This window comes from Crotalus tigris, unplaced genomic scaffold, assembly GCF_016545835.1.
Source record: "Crotalus tigris isolate CLP2741 ecotype Arizona unplaced genomic scaffold, ASM1654583v1 scf7180000024116.2146003, whole genome shotgun sequence".
Taxonomy (NCBI): domain Eukaryota; kingdom Metazoa; phylum Chordata; class Lepidosauria; order Squamata; family Viperidae; genus Crotalus; species Crotalus tigris.
Genome location: NW_024100393.1, coordinates 828,922 through 850,787, shown reverse-complemented (window position 1 = coordinate 850,787; position 21,866 = coordinate 828,922). Strand labels below are relative to the sequence as shown.

Here is a 21,866-nt window from a genome sequence, read left to right as displayed (position 1 = left end):
CAATTTGCCACCAGGTACTTTTTTGATTGTGCTTATAGGGGTGCTGTTACAACTGACTTGAATTTTTGTAAATACTTTTTTTAGTTTAGAAAAAAAGGAGAAGGGGGCATGCTACAAAGCAAGGGACAATTTTGAGGGCAGTTGCTCTGAATAACACAGTTTCTTAATCCCAATGTGGCCTAGAGGCATTCTTAGAAACCAATATTTATTTTGTAAGTAGCCATGGACTATAGGAGAAAGAGGAAAAAGTAAGATTTATAATAATTAAAAGAAGCTACAACATACAAGCAACAGTACATAGTTGAGTATATAGTATACAGTATATAGTTACTCAAACAATGAGTAAGTCAAACAGGCAAGGAACAAAGTGTTGTAAAAGTTATTTGAATTCTACACTGTACACAAACAAATCACTCAACAGTTGTGAAAAAGAGAGAACATGGGTATAGCTGGCAATACTATATTGATTAGCCATTAGGCCATATCACAATAAACAAAATATAAAATACAACATTAATAAGATCATATGTTAAAAATAGGAAAAAACAAATAAAATGGAAATCATATTTCTTTGTCATTTTTACAATTCAGCCCAATCAGACCCATGTATGCAGTTCTCTATTGTTCAAATAAAGGATTATAATATATGTAATTTTTGGATTGTAAACACACAAAATATGCTGTTTTGATATAAGGATCCCAATAGGCTGTTTGTCTACTGTGCAGTTACAGATATTTTCTCTTATACAAGCTACATTCACATGTTTTCTGACTCTCTGGCTTTGCTAATTCAAGTACCTTCTTTATAAGGTACTTGATTAAACTTTCCATAGTTAACTATTGTGTCCAGCTGCTCAAATTTTGCTCAAGCAAATACTTTACCCTTCCACATTACTAGATTTAAATACTTGGTAAACTGGAAGGTAATTTCTAGCAGCTTAGTAAGCCTGTCAATGTGCCAGGCTTACTAAGGATGACTATATTGCTCTGAGCTTCAGTATCAAGAATTCTTTGTGCTCCACAGGCACAAAGTTGGAAAGAAACAGGGAGACCACAATTCATGATATAATTTGTCAATTATACAATGCAAGAGGTTGGTTATTGTGATTCTTGTCCATTCTAACAGAGTTTGGGGTGTCTATCACTTTCTATAGCATTGATTTTGCACCAATAATTGTATGCCCTAATTTTAGACAAAGAACAAATTGCATAAATTCCCAATTTGATTCTAACTGCAGCAGCTGAGATTCTTTTATTCACACCCACTTAACTGGTTATAGAATAAACCCATCAGTTTCTAATTATCTTAACTGCAGCTAGGAACTTTGTGACCTGTTAGATCAGTGGTTCTCAACCTGTGGGTCGGGACCCCATTTGGGGTCAAACAACCATTTCACGGGGGTCGCCAAACAAGGCTGTCCGCCATTTTTTCCCCCTTTTTCTTTGGCCACGCCCCTGGCACCCAGTGATGTAAAAGTGGTTGGGGGTCACCACAACATGGGAAACTGTATTATGGGGTCGCGGCATTAGAAAGGTTGAGAACCACTGTGTTAGATGTTTCAGTGTAGTGATCTTGTAGCAGTTGATCTTTCATTACTGACTGTGATCTGTAGGAAAGCTTGCTAATAAGTGGATGATTGAGATCTCAATACCAGGTGTGACATACTGTAGGGAGCAATCTAACAACACTTGCCTCAGAATGTACACAAGGATGATTCTATAAAAGGAATACTGTAATACTGTGTATTCCTCTAGTGAGGAATGAGCAAAGCATAAAATCACACCAGTGTACCTTTCTGCATGGAACTGTCTTTCTGGTTGAACAAAACTCTCCACTTAAGCTCTGTGTGAGCTTTATCTGGATCTATACAGCATATAACTAGGAGAGGATAGACTGCAATAAGTTAAATCCAAGTCTGTTTTTCATATATAAGGTGCAACTGTCCATGAGTCTAAGTAGAGCCAAAATTTCACCCCAGAATGTTTATTTTATCCACCACTATCTGTACACTATCACAGTGACTTCCATTAACTTGTAAACAAAAGCTCCCAGAACTGCACAGCTATAAGACTTCTTTTTGTTTGTGTATTTCTGGATCCAATTCACAATTAACAATAAATGTATACATGACATAATACTATTAATATTTATTCATTTAAAATATAAACTGCTTAATAGTTCATTTGAAAAAAATTCCTACTAGATACTGCCCAAAATGTCTCAAATAATCAGAAGAACAGCAATAAATTGAATAATTGAAAAGGAAAAATTATAAGTAGAATTAATATCATCAAGTTAATATATTTATCAAACAATATTAAACAATATAAAATAAATGACCTAATCTAACAGCTCAAAACCAAAAGGAAAATAAAGCCTAAAACAGAAATAATTATATACAAGGCCAAACAGAACTCTATTTCACAGAGGCAACAGAGGATTCCTGACAATTAATCTAGAAATATTAGTTGGCAGCTAGCCATCCTCCTAGTCCTCACCTGGATCTCCTGTCTCAATCCATTTTCCATCTCTCACCTGGGGAGGTAAAAATGTCAATCTTCCTTCTAGCCCCATGTATGCTTACAATTGTGACATTCCTGAGTCTCTCTCCATCAAGCTTTCCAGCATTATGTTCAGCTAGCGGGGCTTTAAAAGCTCCAAGATGGGAATAAGGGCGGTAGAAATGCCCAGTGCTTTGTTAATATCTTTCCACAGATTGCACTGAACAGAGAACCCAGTATTTTGGCCTGTTGTGGAATAGTTCTGCTCACAGTGGGTAGAGTAGGCCAACAAGCAAAGAAAACAATTGTTCAGAAGTGATCATTGGATCTGATACCAGCATTAGAATTGTTCCGGTATTTACAAACACGTATAGCATGTGTCTACTTCTTACTTACTTTACTGAATGCTTTTACCTTATCTGGCTATACAGTATTTTTGCACAAAGATGCTTTAATTTTAATATAATCTCTTACCGTGTTCATTGGTCATGTTTTGGTCTTAGAATATCCAGACACCATTATTAATTTATTACCTAGCTTTCCTTGTATGTGGCGTCTCTATTTAGAGATAATGGGGAAGAGGCTTTATTGCTTCCTACATCATTCTCTCCATACTCTTCTCTTTCCCTACTGACAGTATTTCTGTAAGCAGAAGGTGGTACTCATGGGAGAGTTTGTGAGCCTGACTGAGAAAGTGGAAGGACAAATGATTTTAAATGACATTATGTCTACAATCTGGCATGCTAAGATCTATAAATAATTCCTTACCATATACTGAAAGCTTGGCACTTTTGCCTAATCCTTCTAGTTTAGATCTTCAAGTAATCAATACAGAGATCATTAAGTATTTTTTCTTAAGATGTCAGTCAACAACTAGTGAAAGCTATTAAATTTTTCAAAGGTGCAATAAACTTTGCATATTACAATAAGGAGAAAAATATCCCTTTCTCTTTTTTTTTCTCAGAGGGATTAATAATGACATTTACCACACACAGTAGGGGAAACTCTGTTTCATAAAGGTCAGTGAGAAATTTGCCTCTGTCATTAATAGCCTACTGCATTCACCGAATATCAATATTTTCAAAAGCCACATTGAACTCACAGGTATCTATCTGTACTGTAATATTAAAAATATACAGTGTAAACACGTTTTATAGATACCCTCTGTAAAAAGAACTCTACTTAAACATAGAATTTGAGTGTCATAAATTACAGTATATTGTTGTCTCACACTTTGGTGCTTGGACATAAGAAAACTAATCTTTTTCCCCTCCCTTTTCTGTAATGTTGTTCTGCATGTTGATCCAGTCCTTTTAATTTATTCTCCACTGCCTAGTTAGATTGCCTTAATTATGTTAATAGATGTAACCTATAACTTAAACAGCCATTTAAATCCTAAAATCCTCTGGAATTAGCGAAGGCTGAAAGTAAGCTGATCCTAGAACATTCCTGTTCTAGGGTCCTCCATTTCCCATATTCAGATGATCAGTAGAGGGGAAAACATCCCTAAAGTAATTGGGCATTGAATCTGAAGGTAATTTCCATGCCAGCAAATTAATGCTTAAGACCATCCAAGGCAGATTAGAGCCCCACATGTAGGAGGCAATTCTAGATGTTCAAGATGGCTTTAGAAAAATCAGAAGAATAAGACACGTAATTGCTTATGCATGCTGGGTAATTTAAAAACCAAAAGAATGCCACAATGAAGACAATGTATGCTTCACTGCTTATAGAAGGGCCTCCAATTGCATCAACATGACAAGTGTAGAATGTCCTTAAGAAAATGGGAATCCCAGAACATCTCATTGCCCTCATCCAAAACCTATACAGAGGACAGAAAGCCACAGTCCAGATGGAATATGGTAAAGCAGATTGGTTCTAGGTGGTAAAGGATGAGACAAGACTATATATTCTCTCCTCATTTATTCAACCTTTAGGCTAAATAAATGAAAATTATCTGCAAGCTCTAGTAATGAAAACCAAGAAGCACATTTGAAAAAATGGAACTGTGATTAAATGTAAAAAAACCAAATTAATGTCACTGTGTATTACAACCAGTCTCAAAAGTGATGGATAAATTTTATCTTTTAGGATCAAATATCAATCAAGAAATATGCCACAGACTAGCACTCTGTAGGATAGCATTGAAGATCTTGAGAAAGATGTTCAGATGTTACAAGATGTGTATACCCACAAGATGAGAATGGCAGGCAATGTTTTGTCCAGTGACACACCATAAAGCAAACACTGGATTTTCAAAAAGTGGGATAAAAAGAATATTGAAAATTAGAGAACGCTCCTGAAAACACTATGGATAACCAGCAAATGGATCATTGAACAAATCAATTCCTGACACGATGCTCAAATTATCAGATTCTAATTATATTTGAGAGACATTATATGAAGACTCCCTGAGAAGTCCATAAAATGCTAGGAAAGGAGAAGAGAGTAACCAGCAATGATATGGATGGATTTCATTACAACAGCAATGGAGGTACCATTGGAAGACCTGAAGGGTCAGGTTAAGAACAGGACATCCTGGAGAAGCTCTTATCTGTGTTATTGCTAAAAATCAGCATCAGCTCAATGGTATATATAATCAGTCAAGACGGATCAAACCAAATGGTCTTACATGGGATATAAGGCACTTGGGACAAAATATGTTTTAACTTGGGTTTTAGCAAAACCTGAATTTGCTAATGAACATAGATGGGGTTTATGCCACAGCTGCTGGAAAATGCATTTTGTTAAAATACAATATAGCAATCTGAAATATCAAAACACCTTCTAAGAATAATATTTTAAAACATACTGTATAAACGTTAGCAAAAGAAGCATCAAATATTTCAGCCCAATTGTATATCATTACTGATATTGCTGTTGCCACTGATACGTAGTTTTTATGTATTGGTGATACGATATAACAGAAAATACATTCTTCCTAAAGAAAAAAATGGCTTGAAAAAAAAATCTGGAAAACATAAAAAGATCTCTCTCAACTCAGATATCTCCTTACCATGTAATTTTGCTTATTTGTTCTCTTAATCACTATTTCTTTTGAAATACCGCAAGCACAAACATTTCACTTTAAAGTCAATTAGATTGGATAGAAGAGTGAAAATGATTAGCTTCAAAAAAAAAGACAAGATAATTGAAAAGCTATTTGCCCCCAATTCTTTCCAAATATTCATTAAACATTTAAGCAACTAAATTTGCAGAATCTGTTCCTGACATTGGCACTGGTTCTGCAGTTTTCTCTCATCAGATGAAAGCTGTGTGTGTTATGTGGGGTGCATTCATGCATAAAAAATATCATTTTCATAAATTAAAATCTCCCCTGCAGTAGGAACATCTGTGCCTGCCTTTGAATAAAAGATGGTGGCATGTGAGTTGCCCCTTGACTGACTAGAAGATTCCTTCTATTTGTAATAAAATCACTTCCTGCAAAAGAACAAAACACAAACAACATTCCCTGTCACCCAAAAATTGTCCCACTTTCCTCCATTTATGAGTGACTCTTTGGAACAAGTTAAAAAGTAACCATAAATGCTCTCTGCTCTGTTGTTTGCTGTCTTGCAATTTAAAGGAGTGAGGGACACGATGCTTCTTGCAACTGTATTTGTATAATTAACTATCAATTATCTTTCATATATAATTTGTGGTTAATAGATAGGCTTGATTCCAAGCACTGTTTTAGATACAGTCTTGGGTTTTATTAAATCATTTTATCTCTTGTACTACATCACAAACTGCTTTTGAGAGTCCCCACCCATTAAACAAATAGTTTGCCATGCAAGATGGCTGCTTTTGAAGAAGCACAACTGCAGAGTCCTTTGTGGTGTAGCAAATTATTTGTGTGCATTTTTGTTTCCCAGCCATATCTTCGGCAGAAAGTAAAAAGCTGTGGATAGGAAGAAAAGCATCTAAACCAATATTTTTCGAACACGGCATTTTTAAGACGTGAGGACTTCAACTCTCAGAATAGAATCATATGCTGAATAGGGAATTTTAGGAGTTGAAGTCCACACATCTTAAAAATGCCAGGTTTGAGACATACTGATCTAAACCTCTTCTTGGTTCTGTTTTGGGTCCCCTTTTACATTTTTACTAATGATTTGGATGAGGAGGTGCACAGTATTCATCTCAAATTCATGGATAACACAAAATTGAGTGGGTTAGTCAAATACTGTAGAAAACAGAATACAGAAAGAAATATGAAAAAAATATCATGTTAGAGAAATGAGCTGAAAAATAAAAATGAAATGTAAAAAAAAGTGTTTTAAATTACTGGAAGGCAGAGTTTGATAAAGTGTTTTTTAAAAAAATAAACTTACTGATTGTAAGGTTAGTTCAACAGTGGAACCCATTATCCAGGGAGATGGTGGTTCCTCCTCACTGGAGGAGATCAAGCAGGAGCTAAGCATCCATCTGTCTGGGAAGCTTTAATTTGGATTCCTGCGCTGAGCAGGGGATTCCCTTCACCTCTGTTATCAAATGTTTATGGATATGGATATAGATGTGCATATAAAATGGTGAAGTCAAACTTTTCTCCAGCTACCCCCTTTCATTCTTTTGCAGTGGTGGGGTGGAGGAGTAATCAATCTTCATGTGAATACAGGTTCTGACCTGTGAAATACAGTGTGTATAGTGTTTTTTTTAAAAAGCCTATTAATCTTTAGCTTTATGCAATAACCATTAAGAAAATGTCTAAAATGTCTCAAATGGTTCTGAGGCTTGACTTAGTTCTAGAAATAAAACTAAGGAGAATATATATGTATATTAAGCCTCTGTGTTTAGTATGTATGCTTCTATCTCTTTGGTCACTAAGATCCCAGAGTGATACGGAGCAGATCAAGTGGTTTGTTTGATTGTTGCCACCACGGGAATGGGGGGTTCATTGGGTTTTGTATTTGGGGTTTTATTTTGGTGAGAGTCACTATGACTAAGTTGGGCTGTCATATAAATTTTCTTAATACCCAAATGAATAAAATGACGAGTTGACACCAACTTAATGGCATATTTGATGTGGCTGTTAAAGTGCTTGCCTAGAAACCAGGAGGCTGTAAGTTATAGACCCACAGTAGGCATGAAAGCCACCTCAGTGACCTTGGGCCAGTCACTCTCTCTCTCAGCCTAACTCAGTTCACAATGTTGTTGTTGTGGGGAAAATAGGAGAAGGAAGGGTGTTCATTGCCTTGAGTTACTTATAGTAAAAGTGGGATTAAAACCTATTAAATAAACAATGAATAAATCATTTAAATATGCTTATACATGTGTCCATAGAATATGCGTACATGTATTTGCCTTGTCTGCTACATTAGGCTCTTCTTTTTCTTTCTGGGAATTTTCCAAATAACTCTTTGAAATTTGTAAAAGAAAGATGAGATATGCATGAAAAGTAGAAATAAGGCTACTTATTCATGCTATCTTAAGGCATTTTTCTCTTATTGTTCCCTCTTCCAGAGCCCTTAAATACTTATGAGAGCCGGACTGGAGTAAGCAGATGTAGAACCTTCAGATTGCTAATTTACATTCAAATGTCATCCACTCTTGATAGGAAATAAACAGGAAAGCAGAAGCATTCAATCTTCTCTTTTCAGTGAATGAACCTTGATACAGGTCTCCTTTAACTTCCTTTACTAAGGCAAGGTGCTTCTTCTCTGTTTCTCAAATGCCATATATGTGACATTCAGTCAGTCTTGACTCCTGGCAACTATATAGACAAGTCCATGTAGTTACTGGGACAGAAAAGGTAAATTGCCTTGAGTTCACCATCTGCATTGAAAATAAAAGAAGGTAATCTGAGATGGCTAAATTAGGGAACTGCAATATTTTATTTGTTTCTATAACTTATTTTATTCTGGTTTTTCTTTGTTTTGTTTTTGCCTACAGTACTGGAAATCTTCAGTATCTTATTTGCTTTCATTAAGCTTGTCTTAAATATTTCAGATGTGTGTGGAGAACAACATATTTACCCCATCACAACTTCAGAAGAAGCAGCTGCCAAAAACAATCAGTCTCCACTGCCAGTTGGGCTAGATCAATGGTTCTCAACCTGTGGGTCGGGACTCCATTTGGGGTCGAACGACCATTTCACGGGGGTCGCCAAACAATGCAGTCCACCATTTTTTCCCCTTTTCCTTAGCTGTGCTACTCCCTTTTATTCTATTGGCTTTTGAAAGCCAATAGAATAGACTCTCTTGAATAGAGTCTAATTCTATTGGCTTTCAAAAGCCAATAGGAATTGTCCAGGCTGTCTCTGCCCTGCTGAGCCCGCCAAAAGTCCCATTCTGCAAACGGTGCTGCACCAGTTGAGTAGTCCTCAACTTACGACCGGTTGAGTAGTCCTCGACTTACGACCGGTTGGGGGTCACGGCATTAAAAAGGTTAAGAACCACTGGGCTAGATCTTCACAAATGATTGTGGCATTCTCCAACCTCATCTGTTCTCCACACTACCAAACAAGCGTGTGCTTGTGTTCTTGCAATCTGGTGGTTTGAACACAAGTGAGCGGTCAGACAAGCAGACCTGAACTGTTTGGTAGCCTCACATTGCAACGAATAAGGACATGCATCCAATTTTGCAGCTACTAAAATTGTTGACTGAGTAGATACAAAAATAGCCAGGGAAATTATTGAAGGTTATATCAGTCAACAGGAGTGCTGTACCAGCTTGTCAGGTATTTAGGAACTGAGAACTTGGCAGCACAAGGAAATAACACCAACAACTTAATAACTGGCCATCAACACCCCAATCAACAATAACATGTCATAGCCCAACATTCTGAAAGAGAGAAGTTCCCTAAGGATTGGCTCCAGCACAAGTCCAAAAACTTGGAAGACTAAAACTCTGGTCCTGATGACTGACTCAGATTGGATCCTGCAACGTTATTCTGGGACACATATATTTGCCTTCATTTGTAATAATGACTATCATTTTATCAAATTTGCCTTCTATATATTATTACTGCTCTTTTCTCATATCTTCACTCGTGTAATACTAAAAGAATGAGTTTGGTTCAAATCCCTCATGAGTCATAAACTCAGGTGAAGAACAATGATCTTGCTTTGGCATCAATTAGTTATAATCCTATGTTCTATCAGTAGCAAAGACAAATATACAAGATAAAACAACTAGAAATGCACTGCAACATTGATGGCACCATCCAAGCTATCAATGTACATTTTTATTGTATACCACTCAGAGTCGTGTATGTGAGATGGGCAAGTATACAAATGTGATGAATAAACAAATAATTAAAGGCTGATGCCTCCACATTTATTGTGCATAAAAGGCTCTAATCAACATGCAGAAATAATAGGAATAAAACAGCAGCAAATTCCCCATTTGGGGAATGCAGAAGAGCAACTTGAATGGTTAAAAATCAAAACTTCAGATCTTAACTAAGGATGATATAGAATTGCCTACCAGATGTATAGGCTAAGCATTAAGAATAGATGCCAAGCCCAATTCAATGTATCACAAATAGGCAGCCCAGGACATTATTAGAGCCATTTGCTACATTGACAGTAGTGAAATAGCACATTTAAGTTGGCTTTTCTTGTGCACTATCCATCCAATTTAAATCAAAGATCTTTTTTTCTCCATCATTATCCTTGCTCACTCCTATAATTTGCATAGCATATGTTATTTGTGTTCACACTAGATACTTAATCAGTTCAAATAAAGATTTAGCAGATAAAACGATGCAGTATAAAGATACAGTTCTTTATGGGTTTAACATATTGTGCAAACCCAACCCATTTGTCATGTTAAAGTTCAGTGGCTTGTCCAAACCCAGAAGATGGGCTTATTCATTAACCAGGTTGTATGGAAACAGAGAACACCTAATGCAAGAAGTAGACACATATTCCACCTAATTTAAGATCAGATAGACCTAATCTGTTCATCTGGAAGAGAAAAAGGTGATGTTTTCTCAAATAGAGTCCTTTGTTTCTTTGGGGACCTTTGCTGGTCCTGCAAAAAACTAGACAATAAAATCAGCTTTCAAGGGGAAAGAATGGCTAGATTTCTATACTGTAGGAAACAAGAAAAAGGGTGTGCTTTGCTATCAAATCCCATTGATATTCATATAGATTATGAATTGGTTTCTCAGAAGAAAGCTTAAAATTGACACAGATACCAATAATTCTACACAACTAGTATTCATAAGTAAGTAGATGATACATATACACGTTTCAGCACAGCAAACCAGCTTTTTATAATAAAAATGAAAAAGAAGACTATGGATAACTATCATGTGGTAGGCTTTTTTTAAAGAAAACTCACTATATAGAGTCTGTGGATTTGAATCACTGTTGGAAGATGGAAGTGAGTGTGGCTTCCATAAGTGGAACCCTGTCTTTTATGTAGTTTCCTGATAACTGTTAACAGAGTAATCTAACTATGGTTGCAGACATTTTATCAATTCTAGTCTTCCTAATGACTGAAACATGGATACAAGAGATCTGTAAATTATCTTGTGCAAGTCAATATGCTTTTATATCAATATTCCATTTACAATTTGAGGATACTTAAATTTGATTGGATTTTAGCCAGCACCTTTTCTTGGAAGTCAATATAGCTTGAATTTTTGGAAAATAATAATAGGTCATTTTATTTGTCTGTTTAACTCAATATATATTCTAATTTCTGGGTTATCAGTGTTATTTGGATTCTTTTCCACTGGAGATATAACAGGGAGCTTCTTAATGAAAATCACATGGTCTATAAACACTCCCATGCCTTCCCTTCATCAGGATATTGAAATTATTCTTTAATTTATATTTACTATCAATGTCCCATGGGTGTCACTTCATCTAGTTTAAATCCATTAAAGTCAGGAAAATTAAAAATGTACTTTCCAAGCTCTTGATTTGTAATGTCCTATTCAGGCACAGGTTTCTAAAAACATGAATGAGATGCAAGAAGATACTTAGCTAGTTTTGTCCTTTTGATGTTGTCCAGTGCAATAATATTTCTCTCAAGCTAATACAGTTGACGGGGATACCCATCCTTGTGTTGTAAAGCCTACTTTTGAGGAACTGTATCTTCACTCACATGCTAGTTTACAAGCATTATTGATATGCATGTCATCATCAAAGAGAAGAAATTAATTCCAAACATCATTGTAGAGCAGTGGTTCTCAACCTGTGGGTCGGGACCCCATTTGGGGTCGAACGACCATTTCACGAGGATCGCCAAACAATGCAGTCTGCCATTTCCCCCCCCCTTTTCCTTAGCTTTGCTACTCCCTTTTATTCTATTGGCTTTTGAAAGCCAATAGAATAGACTCTCTTGAATAGAGTCTAATTCTATTGGCTTTCCAAAGCCAATAGGAATTGTCCAGGCTGTCTCTGCCCTGCTGAGTCTGCCAAAAGTCCCATTCTGCAAATGGTGCTGCACCAGTTGAATAGTCCTCGACTTACGACCGGTTGAGTAGTCCTCGACTTACAACCGGTTGGGGGTCGCGGCATTAAAAAGGTTGAGAACCACTGTTGTAGAGGATTGTTCATATTAGTGTATTCCAAGTGACATCCACTTGATTTTGAGAAAATGGAACTGGTGCTGAAACTGAATGGAGATCATGTTTGTTCTAGAACATCTGGGAACTCATACTTTACTCAGATCTTTACTTTTTAAAATCTTTTCCTTATTTTCCTATATATGTTTTTTTCGGTCAGAAAGACCTTCACTTTGGTATCGATAATTATTTCACATCAAGTGTTACGGAAAACGTCTACTAATCATTATTTGTGAATATAAGTTGGAGCAACAACCCTGTGACTTCTTGTCAATGTATCTGTACAATCTTGATGTCATTTGCAAGAGTGGAACTAAACCCTATCTGCTCCAGAGAGGAGGATTAACCAACCCTTATTTCAGTTTACTTTGAGATGCATCAGAGTATCTTTTAAAGTCTTATGAAGTCATTCATAACAGTTGTAACAAGATAAACCTTTTCCTTTCCCTTAAATTTTTAACTCTTCTTCACTTTCCTTTTAGGGTAATGAAGAATACTTCCAAGACATAGTGTGGGACTTCCAGCTTCAACTACAGTGGACATCTCCACAATTTGATCATTGAAGACGTGGCCTTAATCAATTTGCCTTCTCATCCTACTACTGTCTGTGTATTGTATTCTATTACGGAAGAGCTGTCAATTATGCAGGCCTCGGGATGATTCAGCAGGCTGCCTTTTTCATACTTTATTAGACTGGAGCTGAAAACATGCTTGCTGAAGCCTCCATTTCAGATAGTCTTTTTGTAGTTTAATGTGTCTGCTGATTTACTGGATCGCACCTCGGGATTTTTTCAAACCTCATTTTATTGTACAAATAGTTGCATCTTTTAATAACTATTACAATAATCCCATAGGAATTGTGGGAAGGGGAAGGAATGGAGCAAGGGACTTGGGGAGAAATGCAACATTTGACCAATGGCTCTTCACTACTTCATCACCCAGCTTGTGTTTTGTTTTGTTTTTTAACATTCCAAATGTGCATTACGCTGTCACATACAGGATTACAAACAAAATTACAGTACAGATTGATTTCAGATGAACCAGCATTACATTTCAGACAGCACTTACTCTGGGTTGCATTGTGCATGCATAACTATCATGTTCTAATTACAAAGTCAAATGGTTTGCACTAGTTTGAAAACTGCTAACTACAATTGGCATATAATATAACCCAACGATCATAAATCTTTTTACTTTTTTCCTCCTGGACAGAAATAAAAAAATTATATAACTATGTATTTTAAAAATCATGCATTTAACGTTGCATGGAAACAATGTTTCTTTATCTGCAGTTTCTTCAAAATCTGAAAGAAATTAGGGTGGACTCCAAAGAGCTTTAAAAAACATTGCAAGTTGAATGTGATTCTAAAGCAGCTGTTTTCTGTGGATAAGTGCAGGATAGTTGCTCATGAGAACAAGGGTGTATGTTCGCATGCACACACACACACACACACAATTTTACAGAACTCTTGGAATAATATGTCAATATAGTTAATAGGAAATAAATATTTTTCCTTCTTTCATCCTTTCAAGTATCTTTATAAATGAAAATTATATAGAGGTTTTCTTACCCCCCATAAAAGAAAAGTTTTGTAGGAGTGTCTATGCCGTGTGTGTGTGTGTGTGTGTGTGTGTGTGTGTGTGTGTGTGTGTGTGTATCTGTGTCTGTCTCTGTGTGTATGTCTGTGCCTGTGTCTGTGTGAAGATTTAGAAAGAAATTGAATGGGGGAGATGCTAAGGCAACAAACAGCTTTTTTCTCCCTTGTTCTTCGAAGTATTTTTCTGCTGGTTTAAATTACTTAAATTATTCTATATAAATTAGATATTATTCTACTTTGTTTCTGATAGGTATAAAAATTGATGGAGCTGCCTGATTCAAAATAGTTTATCAAAAGTTATTAAAAATTCTGTACAAAAATCACAACAAAGTAAGCCAACACGGGAAAGGTAACAAGTAGGAAAAATGTTGATTGAAAAATATAAATTTTATATATACTTTTAATTTCTTTCATTTCTTTCTTTTTGTAACTGACCGGTTTAGGTTTTTTTTTTTAAAAAAAAAAAAACATTGCATAGATCCTAATTATTGCTTGTGGTTTGTGGTGCCGATCAAATCAAGGAGAAGCCGAACTTTATCTAATCAACACCATCTCAAGATTCGGAGTGGCGGGAGGGAGGAAAGGGCGAGATGACTGGCGGGCCCAGGCGAATGTCCGCCTCTCCGTTGCTCCTGAAGGCGATAACTACTGTAGAGTACGCATCAGGGGGACTCTGAAGCCTGGAAGCGTTATTCCTTTTTCTCCACTCCCTCCGCCTTTGCGCCCTTGCTTGCAAACGAGTAGAGACCGGAGTCCGTGGCCGCCGCGAGCATCCTGGTTCCGCCTTAGCGGCTGGAAGGGCTCAGTCCTGAAAGATCGCGTTGAGCTGGGCGCTCATGACCCGCTCGTGATGGACTTGGCTCTCGTAGGGCAGGAGGCTGTCGAGAGGGAGGTCGCAGCGCGAGGCCGAGCAGGCGAAGATGGAGCCGTGGCCGGGAGCTCCGGCCAGGCCGGCGGTCGGGTAGTGCATGGTGAAGGCGTAGTTCTTCTCGAACTCGTTGGACGGTTCGTGCTTGAAGGAGAAATTCCCGTTGACGCTGAGCGGCGGACTGAGGGGCCCGTCGAAAGCAGGGCTCTCGCCTTCGGCCAGGGCGCTCTCGAAGAAGGGCTCCAGCGCCGCCCCGTAGGCGGGCGCCGCCTTGAGATGGAAGAGATGGGAGCTGTCCATGGTGCCGTAGGGAGGACTCGGAAGGCCGGGCGACTGGTAGGGGTAGGGATGGCCCGGGAAGGAAGCGCTGGTGGGCTGGACGTGAGGCAGCAGCTCCGGATTCTGCTCAGGCAGGAAGGTCCGCGGATTGAGCTGGAGGCAGCCGGCCACCAGGTTGGTCGTGGGCTGAGATAAGCCTTTACAGAGACTCTGCACGAAGGAGACCAAGTCGGGGCTCTTGCCCGAACGCAAGATCTCGGAGAGGGCCCCAATATAGTTTTTGGCCAGGCGCAGCGTCTCGATCTTGGACAGCTTCTGCGTTTTGGAGTAGCAGGGCACCACTTTCCGCAGGTTGTCCAGCGCGGCGTTGAGACCGTGCATGCGATTCCGCTCGCGGGCGTTGGCCTTCATTCGCCGCAGCTTGAATCTCTCCATCCGCGCTTTCGTCATCTTCTTCTTCTTGGGACCCCGTCTCTTGGGCTTTGGGTCGTCCTCCTCGCCTTCTTCCTCCTCCTCTACCTCCTCCTCGTCTTCATCTGCCTCCTCGTCCTCTAGCTCATCCTCCTCTTCTTCCTCCTCTTCCTCCCCGTTTCTCAGAGATTCGACATCAGCCTCTGCCTGTAAAGTTTCCAGGTCCTCCTCTTTCTTGTCCATCTCATGTTCGTCGTCCTGAGAGCTGAGGCAATCGTCAGTCCAACTGGGGTTACCTTGGGACTGAGGCTTTCCCATCAGTGGGTGCTCACGGTATGATTTGGTCATTCTGAGTACCCTAGGCCAAGAAGAAGTAAACATTTAAAACCGCCACACACACTGCATATATGTACACATAATATTCTGCAAGCATGCTTCCTAGGAAGTAAGTGTTACTTAATTTCGTGAAACGTTTTTGTGGGTAACCCTCAAAGATTGTGCACCGGAAGCATTGTCCAGTACAATTTCATTCTAAAAAAAATCCAGTCTTTGCTTCGACTGGATCTCATTACAGCTCCCATTACACCTGCAACTTCAGGGACACTACGGTTCTAAGTTAAATCCCATAATTTTTTTAGTTTAGTTTTTAAAACTAAACTAACCGAGGGACACTGTCCAGCAATGAAACTTACTCTTGATGCCTTTACGCAACAAACTTCTAGTTCTCGTATTTCTCTTCACGATGACACCTCTTGTCTCAAATAGCGTTATGTAATGTTTTAAAGGGATTTATAGGCGAGGGCGCTAACCAAGAGGGGGGTCGAATTGCATTTCAAACACACCCAGGCTGTGGATCCAGTGGAGCAAATTGCCAATAATAATTTATCCATGGCAGCAGGAGCAGGATTTATTCTTTTATTCGGCTCTCCTTTTCATTGCTTTCGCCTGTCCACAATAGCAGCCGATGCCATCCTGCACAATAGCTTTACAGACTTCCCAACTGTTCAGAGTCGAGGAAAACCCTGCCACCGAGACAGGGATCAGGTGCACTAACCGCCTAATAATTCCCCCTGCCCCCCCTTTTTTTGTCTGAGGAACCTCAATGTTCTGGGGAAACATTTGTTAATGAGGAAATGGAGGGGATGGTACGGAGCGCGCGGGGGGGGGGGGGCTGGGGTATGGAATGAAGCCTGCCAGTCAGGACAAGCATGGGGCAATCAAAATGCAACAGTTGAGCCAGTGTTGGTAGTTGACTTCGGAAGCCCTTTACTCATCCAGATTGTCAAGTCAAGCCCTGTCCCAAACGCATTAATTGGCAGCAGAGCTTACCAAATCTGTTCACTCGAGCGCTCTCTGCTCTAAACTGTATCATCACCATCGCCACCATCAATCTCGCTTTTTCAAAACAAGGACCCTGACTTTAGAAAACAGCCCTTTTCGTCCAGCCTGGGGGGGGAGTCTATCTGGTTCGTTTCGCTCCCCCAAATCGGTGTCAGCCAGCTTCTGAGCCACGGAGAAGATGCTATGCGTCATATCTGTTTCATACACACACACCCTCCCGCCGCAAGGCTTACTTCGGTAATCGAAAGTGGGGGGGGGGCAGAGAGAAAGGATAAGTCTAGAGGTTTTTGCAATGTTTTCTAGGAAACGAGCCGCACCGGACATAGTGTAACTTCCACTCCGAAGTAAACCTCTTGGAAGCCACCACGGGACGCCAAGAGCTTATCAGTTCAACGGCTCTTCTTCTGGGTTTGATGCGAATGGGTCGAAAGCAAGCTCAAAAGGGCGAAGGCGTGATCACCCCGAACATCAGGATCGCCTGCATCCCAGGTATCGCTTCTCCCACCCTAATCTAGACATACAAGGGGGAAAAAATTACCTCTCCTCTCTCTCTCTCTTTTTTCAGCGTGTCCTCTGCAGCGCAGGTTTCATAACCCTGTTGCTTCCGGGACGTTTTCCTTGGGCGCACGGATGGCTTACCTTTCATTTACTTCATTGATTCCGTTATGATTATGATTATGATGATGATGATTTTTTTTTTTTTTTTGAAGCCGCGGGTAAGAGGCTCAGGTTATATAGCCAGACTTGGGCTGCTTGGGAAGGGGAGGGGCGGTGGAACGGCCAGCCCCGCCTCCTCGCTCCCCACCCACTTCTTCGGCGACCGCGTCAGCCTTCCCCCGGCACGCGCCATCTGGTCACCCACGTCAGGCTCCGAGGCGGCGGGCGCGGGGAGAGGAGCGGGGGGTGGGGGGGTGTTTGGCAGTGTCACGTGAGCTGCCCATTTGTATGCCGCCCCGCTCTCCCGTCCATCCCTTTGTGGCCCGAAGAAAGTGGCCATCTGTCGCCAGCCTGGAGACTCTGCGGACCTGTTTTGTACCCGCAGGAGAGATTAACCCGTTCTCCTGCGCCTGGCTTGGGGTTGTTGGGGAAGGAAGGGGAGGGGATGGGAAGGCCGGGCTTGCAACTTGCACTTTGCCACTCTACGACAGACTGGCTTTTCTCTACAGAATGGAAAGAGGAACAGATTTCTCTCCCCCTCCGTTGATCCTCCCCCCCCAAATGTGAACACCACTCCGAATATCAACTTGTTTTGTTCGGGGGGGGGGGGGTAGGACGCGAAGGGGATAGGCAATTTGCCCAGGTGAGAGACAAGACGGCTGCTGCTGCTGCTGCTGCTGCTGCTCTCCTCCTCCTCCTCCTCCTCCTCCTCCTCCTCCTCCTCCTCCTCCTCGGGCTTCTTCTCCAACTCTCATCTCCTGAGAAGCGATCCTGAGAGCCCCCCCCCCCGCGCCCTCACCTATACAGAAATCCAGATGAACTGGGCGCCGGAGACAATCCTCCTCCTTCTGTCCTCCGGTCCTCCCTCCCGAAAAAAGACGGGCGGTTCCTTCTTCCCGCGTCCCTTCTGTCTCGAAGATTAGTCCAATGCCAGCAGAGACCTTTGGGTCCGGCCCGCTTGTTTTTCTTTCCTGTCGCTTTGCTTGGGTGTGGGGGGAGGGTGTTGTCCCCTCCAGAAAAGAAACCGGACTCAACATTTTTTTTGCAATCAAGCAATTCGCCAGTCTTCATCCCCAAAGTTAAGCCCTGAAGAAGGGGCGAAGAAAAATAAGAAATATGTTTTTGAACAGGTAGGAGACGTTAGATCCCCACTTCAGGAGATTTATTTAGAGAACATTTTTTGCAGAAAACGAGAATGAGGTGGGAGGGAAGGTCAGAAAAAGAAAATAACCTATTTTTAAAAGTACTAGTTTTATAACTATCAGGTAACAAAGTTACAAAGTACAAAGTTCTTGTTCAATATGTTTTTGTTCTTAAAAGAAAGAACTGGTTCTTTTAAGAACAAAAACATACTGAACAAGAACAATTAGTAAACTGATTGTATTGTATTCAGGATTATTGGCAACATTTTTAACAAGGAAGGAAGGAAGGAAGGAAGGAAGGAAGGAAGGAAGGAAGGAAGACCATCGGAGTTCTCTTTCATAGTTTGTGCTTTCTTCAAAGAAAGGTTAGAGGTTTTACCCCATTATCCCAGTTATTGTGGTACTTTACAAGGCCGAAATGGCTGCTTTCCTATGGTTGCCGATTAATCCTGCAAGTCTACATATTTCTGTGGGTCATCCAAATAAGGCTGCAAACAGCTCGTGAAAGCTGGCTATGCAAACGATCCCCTTCCTAGTGTATGATCTCATTCCTCCTCCCTCCCTTAATCTCTAACACCACACCATCACCAGCTCCACTCTAACTGGGCCCAAGGTGGCCATCTAAAACAGTCCTTCATGCCCCCATGAGATAGAGAGGAGAAAGAGAGAGAGGAGAAAGAGAGCGCAAATCAACGCCAACCAAATCTTCTTCAGGACAAGAGAAGAGAAGGCAAAGAAGAGCTAAGTGAGCTTTTCCTGCCCATTAGCAAAGGTTTCGGGGAAGCAACTTCCAAATGTTTCGCATTCTAATCCTTGACCTAGTCACAGTTTTGGTGACAGTATGGGAAGCTTTAAACTTTTGGAATCTGTCAGCTTCGAGCCTCACCAAGGACTGAGATCTGGATTCTTGCCTTTGTTGTACCTCAGGTTCCAACTCTTTTAATTCTGGACTCCACTAACAGTGTTGGAAAAGATACGAACAGCATTACTTAAAGGTGCTGTTAGGGTTCCCCCCCCCCATACTGATACTGATAAGGAGGCTGGTGAAAGAGCTCTGATTCTCTGAAATTCTCCCGCCTCCCTTATTCATCCCTAAATCACAAGAAAACCCAACTCTAGCCTGTCGACTTTAATCCCAAAGAAAGAATTCTAATGTTTTTTCCCCCATTCGTATCTCTCGGGTATGTTTTGAAAAATAACATCAGGCTGTACAGCCCTCGACAACTTGCTGCCCACATTGTATCACCACGCTGACGGCTAAACGACGCCAAGAATGGCTAGTGTGAAAATTCTCGTCCACTCCTGCAATCAGCGTTTCATTCACTAACTTCAAATAGCTCTCCCCTCCCCCGCACCCAAGCCTAGATTCTAAACTCCAGATTTGCTTACAAGAAAGCTGGGGGGTGGGTCGGGGGAGCTAATTTCTAAGTAAGCTACCTGGAGGATGGGCGCTAGGCACACCAGTTTCCAGCAGCCCCTTTCCCTGGGAATCTTCTGTGCCTGCCTCCGCCCCCTCCTTCCCCGAGATCATTCTTGCATATATAACAGGCACCCCAGACTTTACCCGCAGCCACCCCCCCCCTTTCTCCGCCCGTTTCCTTTCCAGGACGCGCGCCCACCGAGCGCCACGCGAGCTACACGCGTCCTCAACAAAAGCCTCTTTCACGGCTCACCGCCCCCTTCTGCCGCGTCCCAAATCCGCTCTCCCCTCGACTGCCCGCTTGCAGCTCATCTGCCGCTTACAGCTCTTTGCCCCAAGTGAACAGCAACAGCCAGAGGGACGGGGGAAGCTTCGGGAGGCCGGGAGGGATTGACGAAGCGAGGCCAGTCCTTGCCAGAGCCTCGGGATCCTCTCCAACAGACGCTCGTTTGTTCCATTTTTAAAGAACGGCGCCTCATCCCTTCTCTCACCTGCTTTTAAGTGACTTTTAAGCATCTCCCTCCGGACAAGTCCAGCGCCTTTATTAGTTCGAAGTCCGAATAGCTTCGGACGACCGGCGGAATAGTTAAAGCTCGAGCAGATGAAGGCAGAATTTGTATGCACCTTTTCCTTTACAAATTCTGTTCCGCGGATAGCTAAGTATTTGGTGCCCGAACACGCCAAGAATCACTCCTTCGTAGGAATCAAGCGAAAAGGCGGGGCGGGAGGCAATAGAGAGGCTATTAAAATGCCTTACGGTTGTCCGGAGTGCAAAATCCATCCCAAGGAAATCTCTTGGGTTTGTGGCATTATCTTAATTAAGATAATTGATTCATATTGCACCTGCGAGAATGAACGAGCGAAAAGGAGAGAGAGAGAGGGAGAGAGAGAGAGAGAGAGAGAGGATTCTCCTTCTCCTCCCCCTTCCTATAATAGCTTACGGCTATTGGAAAGAGGAAGCCTGTCTTATATCGAGTGATTTACGATCCGCAGCAGACAACAAGAAACACGGTTCCCCAACCTTTTGTGAAAACTTAAGTTGGTTGGAGAAGATTAGGACGTGTTTTTTTTTCAAGCAAGGAAACAATTAAACAAAACTCACTGATATAACAATATCATGTAACAAACGTATAGAAAATATACATAGAAGGCGCATATTTTGCCCCAAGAAGTGCACTGGAAGTTCACTGAAAAGTGATTCAACGTTTAGGCCTTGACTCTTTATTTTAATGAGAGTTACGGAGGCAGCCAGTTTGAAAGAAAAGTAGGTAGGGAGCCAGGTAACAGCTGAGAGCCTCGACGAACAAAGGTGATTTTATCGATTTTGCTGGGTTTAATCAGCTCGGCTAAATTGAGTGGGGCGGTGCATGAGAAAAATATCCTCGGGCGAAACACACTTCGTGGATAAGCAACTGCCAATTAGTCATTTTGAAAAAAGAAGAGAAAGCGGGAAATCAGGACCTTGGACAGCTCATGGGCTCAGCTTGTCCTGCTGGCGAAGGGCGCTGCTCCCAGGGACGGCGAAGTCCAGCTTGGCCTCTATTAACAGGAGTTCTTTAAAAGAAAAGGAAAGTAGTTCCGGAAAGTAGTTCCTGCCTATGTACATTTGTTTGAGAATATACTAGAAGAGGTAAGAGGTACGCGGTTAAAATGTAGGTAATACCTAAAACCATAAATGGTTTCTCTGCGTTTTAATGCCCAGGTTCTCTTGAATTTCCAATTCAACATAAAAGAAACAAAACAAAAAACGCGGAAGTGTGTTGCTTTTAGATACACTTCCTATGTGGGGAAAGTTCTCGAAGGCGAATCAAAAGAATTGGATTAACCCCTAAGTAAGGATTTTATATGGTTTTGCACAAATAGGGTGCTAAAGCAAATCGGAAATAACAATTCAGACTGATTTTTATTCTGAAATTTGTTCAGAGTCATATTTACCTGAAATTATCACATCAGAATCAGGTTTTTTTTTAAGTCTGATATGTATGTTGAGAAACTACACTGACCTACAGAAAGTACATTTCACATTTATGTATGAACATTTATTTGGATTTTATTATAGTTGCCCCTGAATTATGAAGTGGCAAAAATACCCAGTTCTGATCTGAAAAACAATTAACAGCAATCA

The 21,866-nt window shown here is 40.8% G+C and overlaps 1 protein-coding gene across 4 annotated transcripts; it reads right to left on the bottom strand.

Moving 5' to 3' along the window:
* Positions 1-12,811: 12,811 nt before the first annotated feature.
* Positions 12,812-20,486, bottom strand: NEUROD1 (neuronal differentiation 1). 4 transcript variants are annotated; one of them, XM_039322567.1, is made up of 3 exons: positions 20,233-20,486; positions 17,979-18,265; positions 12,812-15,539 (listed from the first exon to the last, which is right to left on the bottom strand). In XM_039322567.1, the coding sequence occupies exons 2-3, from the start codon at positions 18,248-18,250 to the stop codon at positions 14,426-14,428; spliced, it is 1,386 nt and encodes a 461-aa protein (XP_039178501.1). In that variant the 5' UTR covers positions 18,251-18,265; positions 20,233-20,486; the 3' UTR covers positions 12,812-14,425. The 4 variants fall into 4 exon arrangements, with proteins under 4 accessions (XP_039178501.1, XP_039178502.1, XP_039178503.1 ...); XM_039322568.1 differs by lacking the exon at positions 20,233-20,486 and adding an exon at positions 19,759-19,861; XM_039322569.1 differs by lacking the exons at positions 17,979-18,265; positions 20,233-20,486 and adding an exon at positions 17,061-17,247.
* Between the last annotated feature and the right edge of the window lie 1,380 nt (positions 20,487-21,866).

What these genes read in the sequence shown, in the direction of transcription:
- NEUROD1 (XM_039322567.1), bottom strand. Translation starts at nt 18,250, where the DNA reads ATGAAGACTGGCGAATTGCTTGATTGCAAAAAAAATGTTGAGTCCGGT. An exon ending in TCATCTGGATTTCTGTATAG is followed by an intron (nt 15,540 to 17,978) that starts GTGAGGGCGCGG and finishes TTCTTGGCCTAG; the next exon opens with GGTACTCAGAATGACCAAAT.